At 38.5% G+C, this 23,011-nt stretch overlaps 1 protein-coding gene across 2 annotated transcripts in view; it reads right to left on the bottom strand.

Moving 5' to 3' along the window:
- The window catches only part of KAT2B (lysine acetyltransferase 2B), a 56,505-nt gene that overhangs the window by 24,392 nt on the left and 9,102 nt on the right, over positions 1-23,011 (bottom strand). For both annotated transcript variants that reach the window (XM_044449400.1, XM_044449401.1), the window contains exons 2-6: positions 14,181-14,307; positions 11,827-11,972; positions 11,195-11,284; positions 6,944-7,125; positions 5,987-6,178 (exon numbers count right to left, since the gene is read on the bottom strand). In XM_044449400.1, coding sequence (XP_044305335.1) covers positions 5,987-6,178; positions 6,944-7,125; positions 11,195-11,284; positions 11,827-11,972; positions 14,181-14,307 — 737 coding nt within the window. The remainder of the gene's footprint in view (positions 1-5,986; positions 6,179-6,943; positions 7,126-11,194; positions 11,285-11,826; positions 11,973-14,180; positions 14,308-23,011) is intronic.

Genomic DNA, 23,011 nt, shown 5'->3' with positions numbered 1-23,011 from the left:
TAAAAATACTATTAAAAACAGACTAACAGTTAAAATATCAGCAAACTAAAAGGGTCTTCACCTGGTGCCAAAAAAAGTATAAAGACGGCACCATGTGAACCTCTCTGGAGAGCTCATTCTAAAGTCAGAGTGCCTTTGGTTGTAGGCCTTTTGTTATAGATGATGAAATAATAATAATAATTGGATTATTATTGTTATTGTTATTATTATTGTTACATTATGCTTATATCCTGCCTCTTTTCCCCTTGTTAGGATCCCACGGTGGCTTATATAGCTCCATTTTATCCTCCCAACAACCCTGTACGATAGGTTGGGCTAAGAGTGAGTGACTGGCCCAAAGTTGTTCAGCAAACTTCATGAAGAATGGAGACTAGAACCCAGATATCCCAGGGCCAGTCCAACACTTTCATCACCACACCACACTGGCTCTCTTATTAGGCTATTACAAATTGTAAATAATGTTTACAATGTTGCATTCATGCCTAACTTGATAGAGCTACCCTTGGAGGCTTTTGGCCCAAAGGTGGCACAGAGATAAATTATAACACTTCAAATTCCGAAGCCAAAATCATGGACATGGTGTAGAATTCTCACTTTGCATGCAATTGTATTTTGAAAATGAATGACATCCATATGCTTTTTTTTTTCATTATGAGTGCAACACTATAGCTCAAGCATAATTAACTCATATCTGTGCCTGCATATGTTTTTACCAACAGTTCAAATAGCCCTGTCAAACAAACAAACAAACCCTTTGTAAAATAAATCAGAGTTTTAAAATCTAGCTGTCGAACATCAATGTTCCTTTGAAAAGGGAAAATGAAGGAAAATAGTGAGGAATAGTCAGCTCCCCAGACAAACCTAGAGGATTCTACTGGCCACCTCTTTTCATGAATAATGATCATTTATGTCTTTGGTTTCTTCTGACAGCTTGTTTTTTGAAAGCTGTTGAAAGAAAGCGAAGTGAAAAATAATGCTCTTTTGCACCCCCTCTGGGTCAATGCTCACAGTGGGTTCCTGTTGCACTTTGAAAGGAGACACTGCTGTGTGCTGAGCCTTCCCATTTCAGACCTGCAGAAGTCTTTGCTAAAAACGTTAATTTTTTAAAAAGTTTTAAAACAATTGCACAAATGTTGTTAAGTGCCATCAAGTCCTCTCCAACTTATGGCTTAACCAGTCAGCCAGATTTGTCTTTGGGCAGTAAATAAACAAAGGTGACCATATGAATGAATGCTGTCCAGAACATCCTTTCCATCACAGCCCTGCTCAGCTCTTGTAAACACCATATATATGGGGTGACAAATCACTGAAAAGGACTTTGAGGGGCCATTACCTAGATACTAAATTGGCAACTTCAAACAGCAATCTCTAAACAACAGAAAGAAAAGAGGAGGGAAGGGCTCATAATTATGGCAAGGGGAAAGGAGACAAGTCCCTTGGGATACCTAAGGATGGATAACCCTAAGTGAGTGCAATCCTCTATCAGGTACACCATGGGTTTGTTTCAATAACAATCCAGCCTGTGTAGCTTATTTGCAGAGTGCGTTGTCATGATGCGCAAGCCTGTGCTTTGGAACTACTAATATAATTGTTCAAGTATCACAAATACATTATCAAGGTGACAATAATGCCATGTAAGAAAACCCTCCTACCATTTTAAAGCTATGACTGCTTAATCTTTTCCTGGAGGTCTGTTAGGAATGCTGCTTTGAAAAATAAGAACTCACTCAGAATTCTAAACTGCAGTTTCTCCAGCTGAGAAACTGGTTAGTAGGAGACAGCCTCAGAATGAACATGTTATTATTCACAGCAATATGAATGCTAAAAATAACATTTCATTCATACTTTCCACGAATTGCAGAAATGACCCTTTTTCTTCTTGTAGAAAGCTTTCTGCTTAAAGCTCCCCTGTAACTCCAAGAAGCCCAATGGGGCAATTCAACCAGAATGAGAATGTCATGTTGTTGTTTTAAGCAAGGACAGCAATCAGTGCAATCCTAAACAAGTCTAATCAGAAGTAAACCCCAATTATTCTTAGATAATTGTAGGTGCAACTGCAATTTCAAATAAGCTCTCAGGCAGCGGTGCAGGGTCACACAAGTCCAAAGGTAAAAATACTGAAATTATTCCAGTTGAAGACTCTTACTGCTGGTCACTAAGCCACCCTTTTAGAAGGGAAAAATATATGCAACAGCTGGAAAAGTGTCAAATAATCAGCAGTCAGTGGAAACAGGATGTGGCCAGAAAAAGGGGTACATAGTCTTCTTAGGAAGCCCAGAATGCCAGATTGGTATCCTAGGAGGGTGAGAAAGCCTAAGAATCCCCAGTTTCTTCCCAGATCCTTAGTTCAAAAAGCAGCAAACCTTGCTAGAAATCCACCATTACCTACATTATCTTATTTTTCCCTTAAGACTTTTGCATGATTGCATGGAATCTTGTAGGTATCCAAAAATCCTGTGAATGTTTAGATTGGGGGGGGGGGGGGGCCTGCAGGCCTCACCATGGCTTGCTAGAGCATACTGGAATTATAGACCCTTTTTCTGTCTAAAGCTGCATAGGATTGCACTCTTAATTTACTGGTCTCACCAAAGATCCTATTTAGCCCTTGTCTCTCATGATGAAATAGTGTATAAGAGCAGTATTTTGCCTCTAAGCAATTTGTTCTTTGCTAAGAGGCAACTTCAGTGGGGGTGGAGGAGTAATTACATACCTATTGTTCCACTAATATGTTTGAAAAGCAAGCAGTCATGAATAACTTACTCCTATTATAATACAGTTGTTACATAAATTGACAACTTCATGGCTCTACCACCAAGCTACTTAGCAAGACACACAGCTATAAAGTCACAAGCAACTTAATATGCTTCCTTATGCAAAACTGAATAAGGTCTAAAAAGGCAACCAATGCTCTTCTGTTACTGAAAATTCAACCACAAGTGAAACCGTAGACACCTTAACTTTCTGGTAGACAAAAACTGTGCATTCAGAATATTATGCAAACAGATCAGCAAATTTAGCATAGAGTATTTATTGCACTGTGGATGTCTTCCGAATAATAAAAAAATAAATAAAAGTGAAAACAAGCAGTTTTTTTTATTAAATGATGTTTAAGTCAAGCTGAATTCTCTAAAATGCAGTATACATCTGCAGTAGTGATTCTACAATATAACCTCTGAGTTGCTGATGATATTGATGCTTAAAGCATACTGATACAAATAATCCAATACATATGTGTTGGGAAAATTTGGACAAATCCTGTCAGAAAAACATTACTTCTGTGTGCGTTTGAATTGTGGGATCAAATCCTGTACTCCTTCTCAAAACCAAGCTGTCACTGTTTAAAATGGCATTCCCCCGCTCCTTTCTCTCACCTTTAGCTGTAAGCTACAGTACACAGGCCATTTAGTCCAAATTTACATTGTACACCTTCACAATGATTAAATAATCATTGTTGGAATTCAGTTTTACAAGGAAGTATCTTCCTAGTCCAGAGGGCTCCATGTGCCCTGGTCAATTCAGAATGTTTAGAGTCTAGATAAGAGTCTTGAGTTCATGCATAGTTTCTCAGTAGCTTGAATTTACATGTCTAAGCAGACCTGGAGATGGGTTCAAGTTACTCAACTAAAATGTCAATACACTGCAATTTGAAATATTGTAATCTTATTGTCACTGTATGATTGACTGACATTCCTTTATCTGTTCTGTATGTGATGACCTCAGAATCTTATTGTAATCTCTGCATTCTGTCATCAATTGCCCTGTACCCAAGAGAGTATAAATGCCCTGTAATGGGTATTGAAGCTTTGCAGCAGAGTTTACCTCTGCCTGCCCGGTAATGCATTATCGTGAGTTGGACCTGCGGGGAACCTGGGTAATACAATAAAGCCTAGATGGTCTGAACGCTTGATCTTTCCCACCAACCCGAGTTTTATTTCCTCTTCTCAAACTGAGATTCCAGGATTCTGACATATGCCTATACTTGCCTTTGAATGGATTAACAATGTGTAGGATTTGTTTTTCAGACTCACATTGAACTAAGCCTTGTGAATGTCTTTATTAACATATCCCAACACTACTATAAAATATATACTTCATACAATATAATGTTCTTGATAAACAAGAACTCTGCACAGACACTGGTGGGCTAGCATTCTATAATCTTCCAGTGGTGACATTTTTGGAACTTTGGGGCTCATTTTGAGTCTTTGAATAGTTATGGCATGGGGAAGTTAAACTTGAGTTATGAAGCTCACCAGCTTTATTAACAAATCCTCCAAATCTACCTTGGATCCTAAGTCCTTGCTCCATGAATAGAAGAAGCTTCCATTGATGGATGGAACCCTTCCATGAGAGAATCCTCCTTCTGTGATTTAAATTCTTTCATGACTGGAAGCTCCTTCTATTTATAGATTGAAAATGAAGGATCCAAGAAAATGTTTCATAAGGGAATACATATTTATTTGCTTTGTTTTTGTTTTAAATTGGAATAGTTTTGGATCATCAGTCTGATCACTCAGATGATACACAACAAAATACAAAGATTAAAATACATACATTCAAAAACCTAAAACATAACTTTAAACTGGAGTTGGATAAATAGATAAGCGGAATTTCAAGGGATTTATTTATTATTACTTAATGGAAAGGTGGACTATCTTTCACTGGAATGGATCCAGACTTAATCATAATTAGAATATATTCAATGGAAATCAAAGGAGTTAGTCATGACTAACAGCTGCATTTATTTCAGTGGGTCCAATATGAATAAAGGAGGATGGAATTCTAGGCTTGTTTAGGCAGAAAAAAATCCTACAACCCCCAGACAGACAGAAAGATAGTCAACTTTTGTGCTTCAGTTTATTTTATCTCCCATTTTTGCTTAAGCAAACAAAGCTGCAAAGCAGGGATTTGAATTATTTATTTTCAATATTCAAGGCACAACCTTTCACATAAATACTTTATACTGTATTTGCTTATGTGTTTATATGTAACATGTCCTGTGGGTAAGCTACAACATAGTGTGGCAGAAGCCCTGCTCTGAGGCACAATCAAATGTAACTGCAGCACATAACCAAATGAAATTCTGAACAGAATGTCACCATGACCTTATTCATGCATTTGAGAATGAATTTGGTGGGACTTATTCACAGGTACACACAAATAAGAATGTAGCCCTGGAGTTCAGATATAAGGCAGGTACAGGCTTTTAAAAGCCTGTGCTACTTGTCTTTTATTTTGGAGAGCTTGCATCGAGAGGTATAAGGCCAGAACACCCTGTTTTAAAACTTAAGGTTCTTTAGTAGGCTCAGCCACTAAGCAACAGAGACGGCCCAGCAACTGCTGCATGGCTTGTAGGCCATGCTGTGTTTCAGATACAAATGTAGACTAGCAGATGCTTGGATTCTTAGTGGAAGCTCCTTGGAACCCAATCCTACGTATATGCAGGGCTGCAGAAGCTCAGACCCAGAGTCCCAATCTGGCCTTTTGGAGTTGCCCAGAACACCCTGTCACCTTTCCCCCAACCCTGGATTATTGGGAAGTTTCCTGGCTTTAAACAGCTGAGCAGTTTTTTTCTCTCCATTCCTATGTAGGCAGAAACCTGCAAATTTCAGTATTCTTTAGCCCACATGCATGTGATTAGACTGTAATGTTTCATTATTAGCAACTTGAACTTGAGATTAAAATTTGTGGGTAAATATATGCCCAAATTTGCATTTGGTCCTGCCTATCACTGGAAGCGGGTCCTCAAGAGTTTCTCTGAAATGGAGCCCAGCCTTTGGGATGAAAGAGGTTCAAGATCTCTGCCATATACTACACTTGACATGTTTCCCTTTAGACAATGTTTCTTTCAGCAGAAAGAAATGTGTTGTGACATTTTTCTCTTTTTTAGCAATAGATACAGTTAGCAGTAAGGGATCATAATCATATGGGAGACATAAGGCTTCAAATTGATCAGAAAGTCCACAAAGTAAAAAAGAAAGATTACTTGGGAAAATGGGTGAGGATTAGCGTTCGTTTCTCCTGAGGCAGTTTGTCTTTCTCCTGCCTCGCGTGTTCTAGAAGTTGCCGTCGCATGACGGTAAAGACTGAGCGCAACAGTGTTCTCCCAAAAACCTGTGTGGTTTCATATCGAGGTAGACTATCACAAAACTGAGGGACATTGCAGTAGCACAGCCACCTGCAAATTGAGACATAAACACAGTCAGTTGACCCAAACTTGCATGAAAAGTATTGTATTTGACAGTCTGTTTACCACTCAATAGCTATGCGCTTTAAAGAACACTTCATTGCAACTTCTAAAACAACAGTCCATTTAATGACCGTTTAATGTTTTTATTCCATGTCCCGAAATCAACCAAGTTAGAGCACACATTTAAATTCCATATAAATATATTCAATATATTCTGGAAGTTCAATGTATTTTATCATGTTGTAAGCCGCCCCGAGGTTTTGGCAAGGGGCGGCATAGAAATGTTATAATAATAATAATAATAATAATAATAATAATAATAATAATAATAATAATAATAATAATTTTAAAGCCAGGTTATCACACAAGAAGTGGTATATTGGGTCAAGAATAGGCCACTGGTCCTTCCAGCTCACCCATCCAGGAACAGTAACAAACCAAATTCCAGAAGTATGAATACAAGCAAGAAATTGGGGCAGTATCTTAAGCCTGGTGCCATTCACTAGCTTCTGGCAGTCAGAGATATAATGCATAGGCTGAACATTTAGCTACTATAGCTTCTAGCTACTACCAGATTTTTCTTTCACATATTTATTCGATCCATTTTAAAGCCAGTATATAAATCTCGACCAGAATATTTGTTCCAATGTACTTCACTTTGTATATCACATGATATGAGAAGGGGGCACTGGTACCCACTATCTATGAGGCCCGATCCTACAAGATACATGTGAAAACCTGGAAAAGGATTACCTTGTGTAGTTAACTTTATAGCCAGCAATGTCATCATTAGGTGACCTTTGTCTTCGCTGGGAAGGTGTCTCCAAGTGCCAGTAGTTGATGCGATTGAGAAACATTTTAGCCAACTCTATTATTGTTAGTCTCTCTTTTGATGGAAGGTGACTAAATTTGTATTGCACAAAATTATTAACCCCCTTAAGGAAGAAAGGAAAGGAAGAACAGGTAATTAGGGTACCTACAAAATCAATTTGTATTGATTGTTTATGCTTTCAAAAGTAATACATACACATGCAAAACAAAACACATCCATATTGGTATCTATTAATACATACCCCTTTCCCAATCCCTACCCAGAATGACCCATGTTAATTTGTCCTATTTCATTCCTTCTAATCTTTTTTATGTCCCAGAGTATTCTATAATCTTCTTCCAAAATTATTCTATTAGTCCTTCTTCATATAATCAATATATTTTCATCAGTATATTTTTCTTTATTCATCTATCATCCATAACTTGTGTCAACTTTTCATGAATTGCTATATCCCATATTTTCTTTTTTGATCTAGAAATTAACATCCATGCTGTCTTCCAAATATTTGTGATGAACTGCTTTGCAGCTTTCAACAATTTTTTAATCTCTCTGTTCTCTTTCTCAAGCATATTCAATAGGGCTAAGCTTATCCCTTTTTATTTTTTTAAATATTCTCTTTCCAAAACTGACTTAAGTACCTACATTCCTAACACTTATATATTTGTTGTTGTTGTTGTTAGTCGTGAAGTCGTGTCTGACCCATCGCGACCCCATGGACAACATTCCTCCAGGTCTTCCTGTCCTCCAACATCCCCTGGAGTCCACTTAAGCTCACACCAACTGCTTCAGTGACTCCATCTAGCCACCTCATCCTCTGCCGTCCCCTTCTTCTTTTGCCATCTATTGAACACTTATATATTAACGTTCAGTTAATTTTACATCCGCTTCAACACAAAAATGATACATTCTAATTTATTTTTGCAAATTCTACCAGTGTCCAGGACCATTTCTCTACAAAATTTAATGTACCTTCTTCTATTTAAATTGATAAAGTTTGAAAAGTGAAATAAATCAAAGTTTCTGTCCTACTCTGAAATACTTCAAACATTTTGTGTAGAATTTCTTGAAGTACATTAAATTTTGGTAATATTGTCATTTTTGTTATAATCCAATCAAATGTGTCACACTTAGTTATTCCCATCTGGCTATCATTTTTTTACTTTTTCTATTCTTTGCTTTGTTTTATCTTGATGTACCTGGTCCTGCTTTTTATCTGATTCCCTTTATATAGATGTTTGAAATAATGTTGTAATATTGCTTCCAATTCTTTTTGATCATATGTTTCAATTCCCTTTTTGTGTTGAACCTTAAAATTCTATTTTACCCATACCCCCATAATATATTTGTCATTTATTCATTATTTGGCTTATTTCCAACTTTCTCTCTTTCTTCAATTTTTACAGTCTTTTCTAACATTAATGCATCCCATATTCTTATACTGGTCTGTTATTGTATTGAATTCTTAATCCAAACTCTTTTTCCTTTATCTGTACCAAACTCAAATTCTTTTATACACAGAGGTCTTATTGTTGCCTTGCCCACTTCCCAACTAATTGTTTCAGTTGTTTTACCTAATTTGTTTTACTGAAAATATCTTTCCAAATTCTTTTTGTTCTACTTTTTATTTCATTTAATTAGTAATAAAGGATTCTATTTCCATATGAAATTCTTTTTTGCCTATCTCTACATACTCTTGTATTTGGGTATGGTCTGTTACTTTTATTTAGCCAATTTCCATTCCCTTGTTCCATGTCAAAGCATTTCTGTCATTAAAATTCTATCAGGCCTACTAAAAGTTTTATGTACTTCAGAAAATAACTGCAATCATTAAGATTAATTTCATTCCACACATCATAAATTTCATATCTTTTCAGGATCTGCATATATTTATACATTTTTCTACCTCGCTTTACAGTTATACTTTGCATCATTAATTGGTATTTCCCCCTGGAAATTCCGGTTTAAATCCCCTGCAGTAATTTTCTATGACTTAGAAAATCTATTAAATGTAGCTAAAATATGAAGAAAAATTAACTGATTCATAATAGGGGTATTATTGATACCAATGTTATTGATCCTTTATTGTTATATATCCCTTCTACAAATATATGCATCCTGTTTTTATTTTACATCATCCTTTTTAACTGGAAGTTTATTTCTATATTAATTAATATCCCTACCCCTCTTCTAGATTCCATAGAGAAACTCTTACGCCTCCAGTATATACTGCCCAGTCCTTTTATCTTTGGTTTATGGAATTCTTGGAGAAATTTTATCCCAGGTTTCATCTCTTATATTACAGAAAATCAATTAGGATGCCTTTTTTGGGAAGAACCAGGCCCCTATTTTTTATTTAAAAATTATACTTTCTATGTGGATGCTTCTTTGTTTCCTCAGAAGAAAAAACCAACCCACCTCTTACAAAACTGGCAAGGCCTTTTCTCTCTCTCTGGACATGTCTGTAAATGCTTAGTTCAGTTATAAACCATACCTCTAGCTTCACAGATTTATTTGAAAGGGTGGATCCTATGGCCTTCTGACCTCTTCTGGGAGGCCATAAGAATCCTTGGATCATGCGATTTGGAGCTGGGGGTGTTGAAGGGAGAGCCCATGACCTGTCTTCTCACTGCCAGCATCAGAACAACTTGGGCTCAGAGAAGACAAAAAGAGGTATAGTAGTATGGGCAGGAGGCTGGGGAACTGGGCTTGTATTGGCCTTTCAGCAACCCTGCTGGCTTCCCCACTCCTCTCCAGTGCTTCCACTGGATGGCTGAAAATGGCCATCTAGAGCAAACACTGGATGCAAGATATGGTGGCAGTACAGATAGCTGCCATGACTATCTCCTGCCATTGCATGTTTCTAAGCCTTTGAGTTCAGAGGCTAACTGCAGAGACACCTGCAAAGGCAACCAACTGGAACAGTTTTGTTAAACCCATGACACCTAATTTTGCTTTTATTTTTGGACACAGTCCAGACACGAATAACCAAACAGCACGCTCCTGTTTCATGAATGTCACACTCAACTACATCTTTCAGTTGCCGTTAAGGCATCTTTAAAAATTGCAGGTTCTAATCAAATTCTCAGCCCATTTTAGAAAACTTAATTTGCAGTATTTTAACTGAAGTTGATACAACACAACTAACATCACTGGCTAGTTTCTAGAAGGCATGTGGGGTGCTTGCTTCTCTTTCAGGCAATCTACTCCGCCACCCCACACCCCCACACACAACCCTCTGCAAAGGCTGAGGACACCATCCACAGCAGCACGATTTAAGGTACACCATTCTGCCTCTGGAAACCATTTTCACTTGTCTCTCTCCCCACCCAACCCCTTGCACAAAGAAATGCAAGGGGTTGGATCCCAGAGACAACCATCTGACACCATTATATGCCTAGGGCTTCTGTTGTTGGTCTTAGAGGAAACGGTGTAGCGAGTGCTTGCTGTTCAGAATTAAAATAGCAAAAATAACTTGGCACAATTAAGTCTGTTAATTTTACAGTACTGATTTCTGGTTTTGCACTGGAAAACATAGAAAATCTAACCAAATGCAAATGGATAAAATTTGAACCATAACAGTACTTCATAGCTATATGGCATTATTCTAGACCCAAGTCAAGATGACCATTCATATGTTTGAAGTTCAGCATGTGTGATATATATCCAAATAACAAGTTACCTTCCTGAATCAGGACCTTGGTTTCTAAAGATATCAGCTACCTACCTAGGGTCTTGTAGTGATACAAATTGCTATCATCTACCGGATTCCTTTTAAACTTCCTCTTTTGTATTGCTAATGGTGGATTTTCCAATTTACAAGATGATTTTTCCATCCAATTTCCAGGGGCACTGAACTAAAGAACAAAGGCCTCTCTGCAGACATGTACAAAAGAATACATTAAAAAGAGCACTATTTAAACTAAAGATAATTATTACATATGCAGATGAAAGTGTGAGTTGAATTCTGGAATACATGCAACTGATTTACACTGCCTTTTAGCATGAAAAAAGGATAAAACTATCCTAATGTGAACCTCAAATATTCAGCTTTCCTTCTCATCAACATAAGAAATTAAATTTGTATATTACCAGAGGCCCTGATTATCATTTTAAATAAATGTCAGATGAAAGTAGAATCATACTGATATGAAATTGCTGTGCACAGACTTTACCTGTTCAATACTTGGCTTCTCAAATGGGGGGCTTTCCAAAGATCCTTCTACAACAGGTTTCCCCATCTGTAATATGCACTTCCTCAAAAGCTGTTGAAAACAGGATATTTTAAAAAGTTGATGACTTTAAATAAAAATGCAATCAAAGTTATTTATTTATAACATTTTCTTCCCACCCCTTCTTCAAAGCAAAGTATTCTGGGTAGTCTTCCCCCATTCCAATTCTATCCTCACAATAATGACCATACTTGTTTGAAATAATGGTAACTGCACTTCAGTGCATCTGGAGGATCTTCCCCAAATTAGGAATTACTGGACCAGGCTACTGGTATACGGAGAATACAGAGGCAACTAAATATGGGCCATCCTGCATTTTGAAAATGGAGAAATCACCTGGGTTAATGGGACCAATCATGTGTTTCTGTTTCACAGATGACAGATTAATTACAGTTCTCTTTTTCCCACTTCAGTACAAGGAAAAAAACCTCTAAGGTTGAGGAGGTTATATGGATAGATCTAAAGAAAGTTGCCACTTTGGGTGGGGGACAGTTATAGTTTGCCATTACTATGTATACTTTATGAAGATTTAGAAAGCATGAGATTTATTCTGGAAAACAAATATGGCAACTTGCCTTGAACAAGTAGAAGTAGACTTGCTTGGTATCTGCATCCTCTTCTTTGTGAACACAGGTGAAAAGATACTCAACATCCAGCACAATCCCCAACAGCCTGTTCATTTCTTCTTCAGAGACATTATCCAAATGGGAAACATGAGCAGCTGAAACAGACAAGTAAATCTAAAACTTACTGGAAAAGGGTCAAGCAACCAGAAATGTCTAATAGAATGGCCTATCTCAAGAATGACCAACCAACATAGATAAATTGGATCTAGTTCATTAAGAATTTTTTTTCATTTTCTTAGGCAAATTTTGTAACCACATTTTAGTTAAAATGATTGGTAAGAATTTGAGAAACATTTTAATGAAACAATTCATTTACATATTGGGGGCATTCATCAGCATCATCCACTCCAAGTATTTTTTCAGATTTTCTCCTTGTTTTGTTAATCTAAAACCTTTATTTTTTAACAGCAAAAGCTGATTATTGACCTTTATGTCAATAAAGGTCAATCAGAGTACGAAGGTATCAATCAGTGCCCTTTCTTTGCTCTACTTTAGTGCCACAAAGGCAGTATCTGAACATCATTGTGTGAATGTTTCAAACAAAATCTTAGGTAAGAGATCTATATATAAGCATGCTTGCAGGAACGTTATCCAACAGTTTTAGAGATGCCCTGGTGCCTTGAACCTAACCCAAGGGTATTGTTAATACGAGATTTCTCACTGATTCTCACTTCTGATACATTCAAATTTCAGCCATCTGCAGAAAAAGATCCATTATCTCACAAGTGACTATTAATTGGAATGGATCATTCTACTTAATGTCATTAGGATGCCTCCTGAATATTAATAAAGGATTCAAAATACTTTCAGCAGCAGTCTTTGCAAGCCTACAGTGCAAGCTTACAAAGCCTGGAGAACTTAAGAAGTAAATGTTTCAAAGTCTTAAAAGCATAATAAATGGTAGTTATAACCATGTAACAGCAGGAAACTAATTGGAAATTTAGTTACACTGTCATTCTAATGACAGCATAGTTTGAATTGGGAAGATGCTTCTATTGCTTCTGTCCTCAGCTCCTGTCCTCAACATTTTAACTTTTCTTTGTAAAGGGGAGAAGAAGGAATCAGAAACTTCTATGGCTGCTCAGATTCCAGGTCATTTTGTCCCTCTTTAGCTTCTAACTAAATATATACAAATCCATTGTTTCAATAGCCATGTATACAATATTACAAATAAGCTACTGGTTGTGTTTACATAAGTAAGACATGAATCCTGGGTTAATAAACCATGATGTCCAATAGCAAAATGCCAGTGCAAGAAACATTCTGCTAAGCATTCTGGTTCCCCCTTCATACATTGTCCATACAAGCAGATAAAATGAGACAGTAAGTCACAATTTCTCATAGCTTTCTTTTACATTCAAATCCGGAACTTTTTCTAACTGCCCCCAAAAAGCCATTATACTTTAAAGCAGGGCTTGGTTAAAGAGTTTTGGCTTTAAAACTGGCATCCATTGCTGGCTTGTCTGAAAGTGATTAATTATAGCCTGGAGGTGAGATACAAGAAGCTGATGTGCTTTAGCTTCCATACCTGGGAGACCTGACCTTGAAGGAGACCCCTGCTTCTTGACCAGAAATATTTTCTGTGAGAGCAGGAGCAGTGGGGAAGCATAGGATGTTTAAGGGGTTTGGTGCATCATCAACTAAACAGGGTGGGGCAGAAATGAGACACAGCGATCACCTACGAACTAGGTTTCCCTGCCAAGATCAAATGTCTGATAATGATCTTTAGAAGCCAATCCCCTGTATTTAAGGCAGAGAAACCAAGAACAGACTTTGCTGGAAACAGGACATTGTTCACATGGAAGACTTCCTGCTTTGTCTAAACTCATTCATTCTGTGTGCAGAACCAAGAGATACTCAAGCCTCTTGTTGTGGTGCTCATAAACTGAGTCTTGTCAAGGTACTACACTGAGACTGTAAAGCCCTATAGCTAAGTTTTGAAATTACTACAATAAAAGGGTTTATTTGAGACTTCTGACTCATCTTTAGAAAGTGATGTGCCAAAAGGTATATTATGCCTTTGGGTATAGCCATCTGGAAGAAAAGAGACTTTCAATAATTAAACTTTGCCCTGTTACAATGTTATGCCTAGGCAGAATTACTGAACTTCCCATCTTCCGTCTTCTTACTGTTTTCAGCTGTACCACACTTTGAAGTACATTACATGGGTTGTGTTTTACACAAAGATGTTTTTAAAACTGTAATGATGTGGATATGTTTATTTAATTTATTGTCAGCTTCCCTAAAACTTTAGTACATCAAATAAATATACAAGTGTTGCAGAAAAAAGGCTGCAAACCTACCTAAAGCATGATTACAGCTACGACATGGTTCCGTAAGACTCACAACTGCCTGCTGCAAATCTGCCCTGGGCGGAGTGGAAGGTGGGTTAGGGTTTTTCCAGCCATTACATTTACAGGATTCCTCAGCCTGTAATTTTCAAAGAAGTGTTGAAAAGAAGAGAGAAGTAGAAATTGCATGAGTTTGAATAAAGTAAATGTTTTGCACATTACTAAAAAAAACTTAGCAGAGCTTTTATATTGCTGCAACATTTCTGTATCCCCCGAACCCTCCCAAAAAACCCAAACTAAAACTACACTGAGGGCACAATCCTATGACCACTAGACAGTCTATATAGCCATAGAAAAACTTGGAGCACCAGTTCCAACCTCAGAAATGGGCTGCACTGCAAGGTTGCAGCTGGAACTCCAAAACCAGAGCATCCTCCCTCTGTCCTTGCAGCCAGTGCTGAACTGCACCTCCAAGGTTGGAAGAGCAGCCTTGAACCCTGCATTCTGGGGGTGTTCAGGGGGATGAAAAGGTGAACAGAGAGACCTTCACAGCTTTTTTACATCTGCATTTTTATTTACATGTTTTATAGCCAAGTGTGTCCTTAACTACTAGATTATGGAATGAGCTTCCCTGGGAGGATTGTCTGGTTGGCTACACTGTAGTCTTTTCTCCCCCCCCCCCCCCCCCGACATTCTAGTCCTTCAGTTTCTGTTGTTTTAAATACGTTACTACTTTTTAAATGTTTGCATTTCTGCTAGAGTTCTCTTGAACAGTGTAGCTTAAAACACAAACTTCTCTATCAGCGCAGTTCAACTTTTTGTACATTCAGGGCCGCATGAGGACACAATGAATTAAATTTCCATATTGCAAATTAAAGTGTTCACAATGCATTTATCTAATATACATGATTAATATATTTAATTAACCATTAAATCAGGAGCTGCTTCTTAATCTTAAGATTGTGGTGCTAACTGAATAAAATGAAGGCTTAATGGGAGAGATTGTAGTGCAGAAATCACAGGCAATTCCTTCTCTGATCACAGCCCAAGCACAATGACTGCTCCTCTGGGGTGGCCCATCCCTTCCTTCCCTGTTTCTCCCACCCACAAGCCCTGCTATGAGACCCCCACCCCTCCTTCCTTCTTGGAATTGGTGCACTGAGCCCCTTGCACCTGAGCTGACAAACCACCTAGCATGCCTTGCATGCTCCTGCTGAGGGGCCCAAAGGCACGCGGCAGGATATGCTAGGATGAGCGTGAGCTCTCCCCAGGCCACCAGCCCAACGCGCTCAGGCCTGGCCGGCAGCCTCAAGAAAGCTCACCTCAATCATACCCATGCCATTGCTGTGATTAAGACTGGGGTGGGTGGGGGGAGATTGGGAGGCCCTGAGCTTCAGAACAAGGCCTTGGGGGATGAATGTGGCTGAGGAACCACCCAGCTCTATATGATGTTTTATCATATTGTATGTTATGGTTTTAATAGTTGTAAACCAGGCAGAAGTTTCACTAATGAATAGTACGGAAATGTGAGAAATGCACAGTTTGTTTCTTTCAGATGTAGTATTTTTGATCATTTAACTCTTACTGTGAACTGCTCTGGGTATTGTATGCTATAGAAAAGTGGTATTTAAATGTACTAAATTACATGAAGTCCAAAAATACCTACCCATTCCCTAAGAGCAGGACAGGAGGCCTTTCTGCAAGAAGGAGGTGAGAGGGGAGGCAAAGAGGAAAAGGCCTTTTCTGTCTCTGGAACTCCCTCCCTAGAGAAATGCACCTGGCCCTGTCTTTATTTTCATTTCAGCGCCAAGCAAAGACATACCTTAATTTTTTTAATACTTAGCCCTTATGAATGCTGGTGGCCTTTTTATATTTTTATTGTTGTGTCAATGTTTTATTCTTTTAACTGCTTTAACAGGTTTTAATATGTTGTTACTTATAAGCCACCTAGGAAGGCCTTTGGCAGTTATAGGAGGCATATAAATACTTGAATAAATAAGTAAATATACTTAAATAAATACATAATGGACCAAACACCACAATACATGTTGTCTCAAGCATCTAACCATTAATCTATAGTATTCATAATATAACCCAGTTTTCTCATCCTTGAATTATTACAGAGTGGCATGCTGGTTACAGCATTGTACTTGGAATCTGGGAGATCCAGGTTCTAGTCTACACTTGGCCATGAAGGTCACTGGGTGACTTTCGGACAGTCACTCCCTTTCAGCATAACCTATCTCACAAGGTTGTAGCTGGAGGATAACAACGGAGAACTTTGTAAGTCACCTGGGTTCCTTGCAATAGAAAAAAAAAAGTGGGAGAGAAATGCAGTATAATAATACTAAAACTAGAAATGTACCATTATAATAATAATAATGGTGTGTTTTCAAGCTCATCTTAAAGGGCTGTTTTTGCCCTTTAAAGCCTTAAATTATTTGTACACGATTACGAGAAAGACTACCTTCACCTCCATCAGTCAGAGAGGCTCTCTCATTCACAAACCTAGGAAGGCTGTTAGGTGAACAACCACACTGCAAGAAAGGGGCTTTTCTGCAGTGGTTCAGAACCTCAAGGGGAAGATGCTATTGGGGTTCTGCCAGGCCCATGAGTGCAGGCTTTTCAGAAGGTCCTGAAAACTGACTACTTTACTCTGGGCTTCTCCCAGTTACATTGTAGGTTACAGCTCCATTGGTCTCTGATAAGCTATATTATAGTGCTTGTTGTTTTAAGAATGTTTGCTGCTATTGATGTTTTCACTGTGTTTTACTATGTTTACTACCACACCAGACTTTAGCGTGTGTTTTATATGCTGCCTTGGGAAAAAGTCTGATATATATCACACACACACACACAAAGCAGAGTCTTCTTTCTCTTGAATTATTACAGACTTAGAAATAATGCCAATTTCCACAGATGTAACATTAATCCCCGAATTTTCTTTGAGGGCTGTCATGAGGATCTCTATTGCAAATGCAACAAATAGACAAAACAAGTGCTGGTAGTGCTACCAAGTAATCCAATACTTTTGATAATGAATTACATAACAATGTGCAGCTCCAGAGCCTTGTAACATGCTATGGAAAACTACTGTTTTGCCTTTCACTTTGCAATGGCTCGTACAAAATAATTTGTGAAGTAATATGTTAATCTGCACCGCTATATAAAAAAATACTAGGATTAGCAATTGTGCCACCTTAGATAAACCATTTTCATGTCTCAGAAAGCAGGTGTTCCTCGTGCCACAGCTCCCCCAACATCTAAATTCTCTCAGTATCCATTTTAAAGGTTCTAATACTAGCAGCTGCATATTTTTAATAAGACAGAATGAAACACATCTGGAAATTGTGTTGAAGCAACTATTCCAACAATAGAATTAATTCCTCTCCCCCACTGGCATATACCCCATGAAATATTTGTGCCTTCATTTATTACCCCATGAAATATTTGTGAACTTATTATTATTCACAATATAAACTATGCATGCGCCCAAATGTTCGCTCGTCCTAAGTATGCCAAGTTGTACGGAAAACATTGAGAGCCCAAAATCCAGAGAAGCTAATACAAAAAATGTATGGTGGTGTATTAATTAGCATCACAGATGCAAGCAAACAGATGTACCAATATTGTAGGGCAGAGCTAAGGGGGAGAAACAGACCCAGGGAGACAGTGTGCTAGCAGGCATTTGTCTTGCTCTTTGCTTTATTTTTAACCCTCATTCCTGTGGACTGTATGACCCCCACTTGACTTCTTTGTGTTATCACCACTGCTCTAACCCTAACCCACTACAACTGAAATTTGCTGGCTCAGAAGCAGCAAATAGGCTGCAAATGCACCTTTTCTATTGGATAAAACGCAGTTTGCTGCCCAAAATAGAAACTGTTGTTCTGCTGAATTTTGATGACAAACTGAGATTTCACCCTTTAAAAAGGCTATTTTGCAGCTTCCCATCTCACTCTCAGGAAGTTGTCCACTCCATTCTAGCTAATTCTTCTTCAACTATCACTCTTCTGTTAAAAGACAAGACCTGGAATAAGGCCTCCAGTACGATCCTTAGGAAATGTGGAAGCCCATATACTCTCAAAGATACCCCAGACAACCTGGAAGGTTTAAATTTGAACTCTGACTTCTCCTCGGAGGTGACTTGGGTGCCAGTGCAATTATTTCAGCGTACGTACTCCCATGCTCCCACCAGCTAATAAGAATGTGGCTGCATTTTGAACCACATAAACTTCCAAACTGTTTTCAAAGGTGGCAAATGACACTGCAACACATGCCTCCCATTCTTGACCCCAGCAGTGAACATATTTTGCACTCAGTAGTCAGTGAACATTCCTGAGAAGCTTAAATTACATCCCGTTGAGCGGCTTTGAAACTTTTGCAATGTTTTCTCTGACTTTGGTGCTTGATAAAATGTCACTCTTCTGTTTTTCATTTAAAAAGAATGTATGAAATTACCTCCTTGAGAACTTTAAGAGCAATGGAAGGGGAAGCGATGGGGGAAGCAACTAAAATATTTAGTTTCTCCAAAGAGGCAACATTATTCAACATGATACAAATTGTTTATAGTTTCTTGTACTCTACAGACTTCATTCAATTTGAGCAGTGACTGCCAGTCTTTTAATGGAGTAATTGCCTATGCTCAAGTGATCATAACATCTAACACTGGAACCAATGCTGAATACAGCATTCCCAAGTTCAATTCTATCCACTCCTTCCTAACTGTGCATCCTCATTTCACTGCACCTTGTGCATTTCTCTGTCCCTTGCTGGCAGGGAAATGTGCCACATAATGACAGTGGGACATGGGAGAAATGATGCTAGATCATCCCCCTCTTCTTGTGACCGATTTGGCCCCTGAGAATTCCACATCCTTGGCAAGTCTCTTTCGCTGTTATCTGTCACTGACAAGTGGGTATATTTGTTTAAATTAATCTTTAAAGGAGCAATTCTCTCAGGTTGCCCATAAGCCCCAAGGCTTGGATCCCACAGGTATATAATGCAGAGCAAGATGAATGGTGGAAGTGATCTTTGCCTCCCTGTTCTAGATGGAGGCCATTTTGCTAGATAGGCTTTTTTGCCCAACTAGCTGGCGAATCTTGGAGGGTAAAGAAAGCAGGCTGGAGTGGTTGAAGAATATCCCTTCCCCTGATTATTCTGGTTTTCTTCCCTCCCCAGAAACACCCCCTTTAATTGGGTTCCAAGAACAATTTTTGACTCCACAGAGCAGCCAACATAATTCTTTCCATGCTGGCTGTGAAGGGGCAATGCTCTGATTCCCAGCATTGGGGTCAGACTGCAATCTTCAGCCTTGGAGTTGGGAATCCCAAACCATCCTATGGCCCCTCCACACGCAAAAAATCATGCTACTGGAAAGATTTTTAGCTGCACTGAAGACTGATTCCCTATAAGTAGACATGCAGTGTTGCTATTTTGAAAGCTATCTGAAAATGCTTTCAGTCCAGCTTACTTCTGAATAGATGCGCTGAACCTTGTTCTGCCTATTTCTTCGTAGGTATAGTTCTCTTTCTAGATCAGGCATACACAGTATGTCTCATCCCAGATGTTTTTGACTACAACTTCCATAATCCTGTACCACTGCCAATGCTGGGTTTGGAATTGTAAGATTTGTAGCCTGAAGCACCTGGAGGGGACCATATTGCCTAGAGGTACAGTTGACATTGTACCTTGGTAAATATAAAACCATTCTTCTTCCTAAACTAGCACGATATCCAATACCGTGCATATTGTTTTCTATCATATAACAATTAACTTCAGGATCATTATATAACTTTGGATTTTCCCTGAACAAAAACTCTAAGCAATGACATGACTAGGCTTTCATAAGCTGCCTACACTGGAAAAGAAATGAGAATAGGTTTTACAATGAACATTTTTCTAATTTTATGGTCTAGTGCAAAATATGGGTTGTGGATTACATACACTGCACTCAAAGGCAGTTGTGATTAATCCTTGCATTTGGCACATCAGATTTTATCTATTGCCCTTTCTTCAAATAAATAACAAACAACAAGTACTAATAATTAGAAAAATTAATGTAATAATGTTCTAGCTATGAGCCAGAGCTGTGAATCCAGTCCTGAAAGAAAGAGCTGTATGGCTTGGCATTTGCTCTTGTGACCAAAAAAGTTTCAAAATCAGCTGCTGATGCAGCAACAAAGTGAGTTTTAATTCTGCTGTTGAGGAAGGAAACATCAAAAGGTTTCCTGCATGGGAGGAAATCTTGCTCACAGGAGCTCTCAAGATCACTTATTCAATATAACTGACATATCTCAAAAAATGATGTCCTTGAGTGAAACCTAGATGCTGAAAAAGTTTGTGGTATTTTCAGTTTCCATTGTCACCAAAATACAACTAATGAGAGAGACATATTAAATAACTATGATTCATATTGAAAGCAGCTGCACCAGGCTCCTAGATCATGAAAAAAAGATGTAACAGGCTTCCATTTTCATACAGGAGGAGACTAAAATCTTCTGTTTTCAGTTTCAGTAAACCAATTTCTTGTTACTTAGGAACTCAGGGAGTGGCAGTTTATACTAACTCTATTTAAATAACAAACCAGGATTTCAAAACACAGTTTGATCTTTATTCAACTAAGATTTAGGATAAACCACAGTTACCACTATTCATCCACTTTTAAAACTGGAATTCACTGTTATACTGGTACTCAGTGAACTGTGCTTATGTAACTAGGGTTGATTAACAAGCCAGAGTCAAAGAAAGACTGTAACTTAGTAGCAGACATGATCAGCATGCAAATGGTCCCAGAGTTAATTCCTGACTTTTTCAGATACTCTCTGAAATACCAGAGAGCCCACAACTAGTCATACCCAATCTGGTGCCATCCGGATGCACTGGACTACAACTCCAGCCGTCCTAGTTAGCATGGGAAAGGTCAGGTTATTTGACAGCTGGACTCCAAAATATCTGGAGGGCACCATGCTAGAGAACACTGCTATGGACTAAACTAGATGTGGCATAATACTAAACTAGATGGGTCAGTAAGCTAGCCCTTACTGGCCCATTCTTCTTGGACCTAGGTACACTACTGGGAATTTGAGAAACTGCTGTGCACCACTACATGGCAGCTCCTATGGAGTATGGGGCTAGGTGCATAATGGCTGTCTGGGTGGGGGGCAGTCTGGTCAGTCAAGAGGTGAGGGGAGAGAAATAACAAGGCTAGAGGCTTGCAGGGACGGAGAGGAGTTTATTCCTTCCTTCCTTCCTTCCACCCCGCCTTCTTCTGTACAGATACACTGTTCCTTTCTGTTGTCTCACTCTCCCCACTCACAGCTTCTAGTCTCATTCTATCTCCCACAACCCCTTCTTCTCTATTCCCTCCCTATCCCCTCCCTGGATTTTGTTCTCTCCCTTCCTAGCTTTGCTCTTTCTCTCCCACTCATTCCTTTATTTGGCCACTTCTCTCCACTCCTAACCTCTAGTCTTGCTATTTCTCCCACCACCAACTCCATCTCATTGCTTTGCTCCACTCCTAGCTTCTAGTCTCAACTTTTAGTTTTGCTTTCTCTTCCTGCCCAACTAACAGGTGACCAGTGGCAGGTTTGTTTATGTATTTTGTTTATGTTAGGAAAATAAAAAATGTAAGCAGAATGTTTTGCTCTCCTTTTGTACATGTTAAAAAGTTGTGAAATGATACTTATGAAGAGTTCTGAACATTTAGGAAGTGCTAAAGAAAAGATTTGATTTTGATAACTCTGATCAGCTATCACACTTGTGTGTTTCTGCATAAGTGTGGAAACATACCTTATGCTAAGGGTTTCTCTCCCTACATCTTTATTAAAAGCCTGGGAGGTATGAATGGAGAGGAAGGGTTTTTTTCTTTTTACATAAGCCCTCCTTTTGTGACATGTCATCCTGTGCAAGTTTATAAATAATTTTGTGGTAAGGTCATTCAAACGTATGAGACTAGTGCCTACAGAGCATGAACATGCCAGTGTTGCTGAGTTTTTCTGGTCATGATGCTTAAAACAATAAACTTTTGTGCACATTCTTTGCATTATGCTCTTATAGCTAAATTAATGTGAAAAAACTAATGGAGAAAGACCTGGTAAAAGTACATGAGACCCTATATGTGTGGTTATTTTTTCTACCCTGTTTGCCAAGAAAATTGTCCATTTTCCACCTTGTCATTCCCCTTCTGGTTACCTGTTCAAAGGCCCAGTTTCACATCATTTGTTTGTTCAGAGTTTCATATCCATGCATCAGAAAAATATATACATATAATTTACAAATATATAAAAACTGTTATTTTCCTCATCATCAGGCTTAGGAAGTAGATAAAAAGTGAGCTTCCCAACAATGACTGGTATAAATATACTTACACACTGCCTTTTATTATATTATGTATATTTCTGTCTAGGAACATTATCATGTATGCTGTTCTGATATATTTCTAAAACACCATCATCGTTCAACCAGGGTGGAGAAAGTAGATATACAGATGTTTTAGACTTCAACTCCCAGAAGCCCCTCCCAGTATAGCAATCTTCAGGAATGCTGGATGTCCAAAATAACAGGAGATCTATTTTCTCCCCACCCGATATACAGGGTGCCTTCCAGTTACACAGGCAATATACACAGGTCCCTATTCCTATGAAGATTGCCATCCAAAAGAGAGAAAGAAACAACTGAAATAGGAAAGAGGAGACACAGGTGGGGAGAAAATGTGTGCTTGTCATTGGCCATATTTGCTGGAAGTTATGGAAGCTGTAGTCTAACACATCTGCAGGGTACCAGGTTTGGCAAAACTGTACAAAATCATAGTTTAGCAGGGAATGGGTGTGCAGGACTGAGAC

Source organism: Varanus komodoensis, unplaced genomic scaffold (assembly GCF_004798865.1).
Source record: "Varanus komodoensis strain SLA01 unplaced genomic scaffold, ASM479886v1 scaffold58, whole genome shotgun sequence".
Taxonomy (NCBI): domain Eukaryota; kingdom Metazoa; phylum Chordata; class Lepidosauria; order Squamata; family Varanidae; genus Varanus; species Varanus komodoensis.
This window is presented reverse-complemented; position numbering and strand designations above follow the sequence as displayed.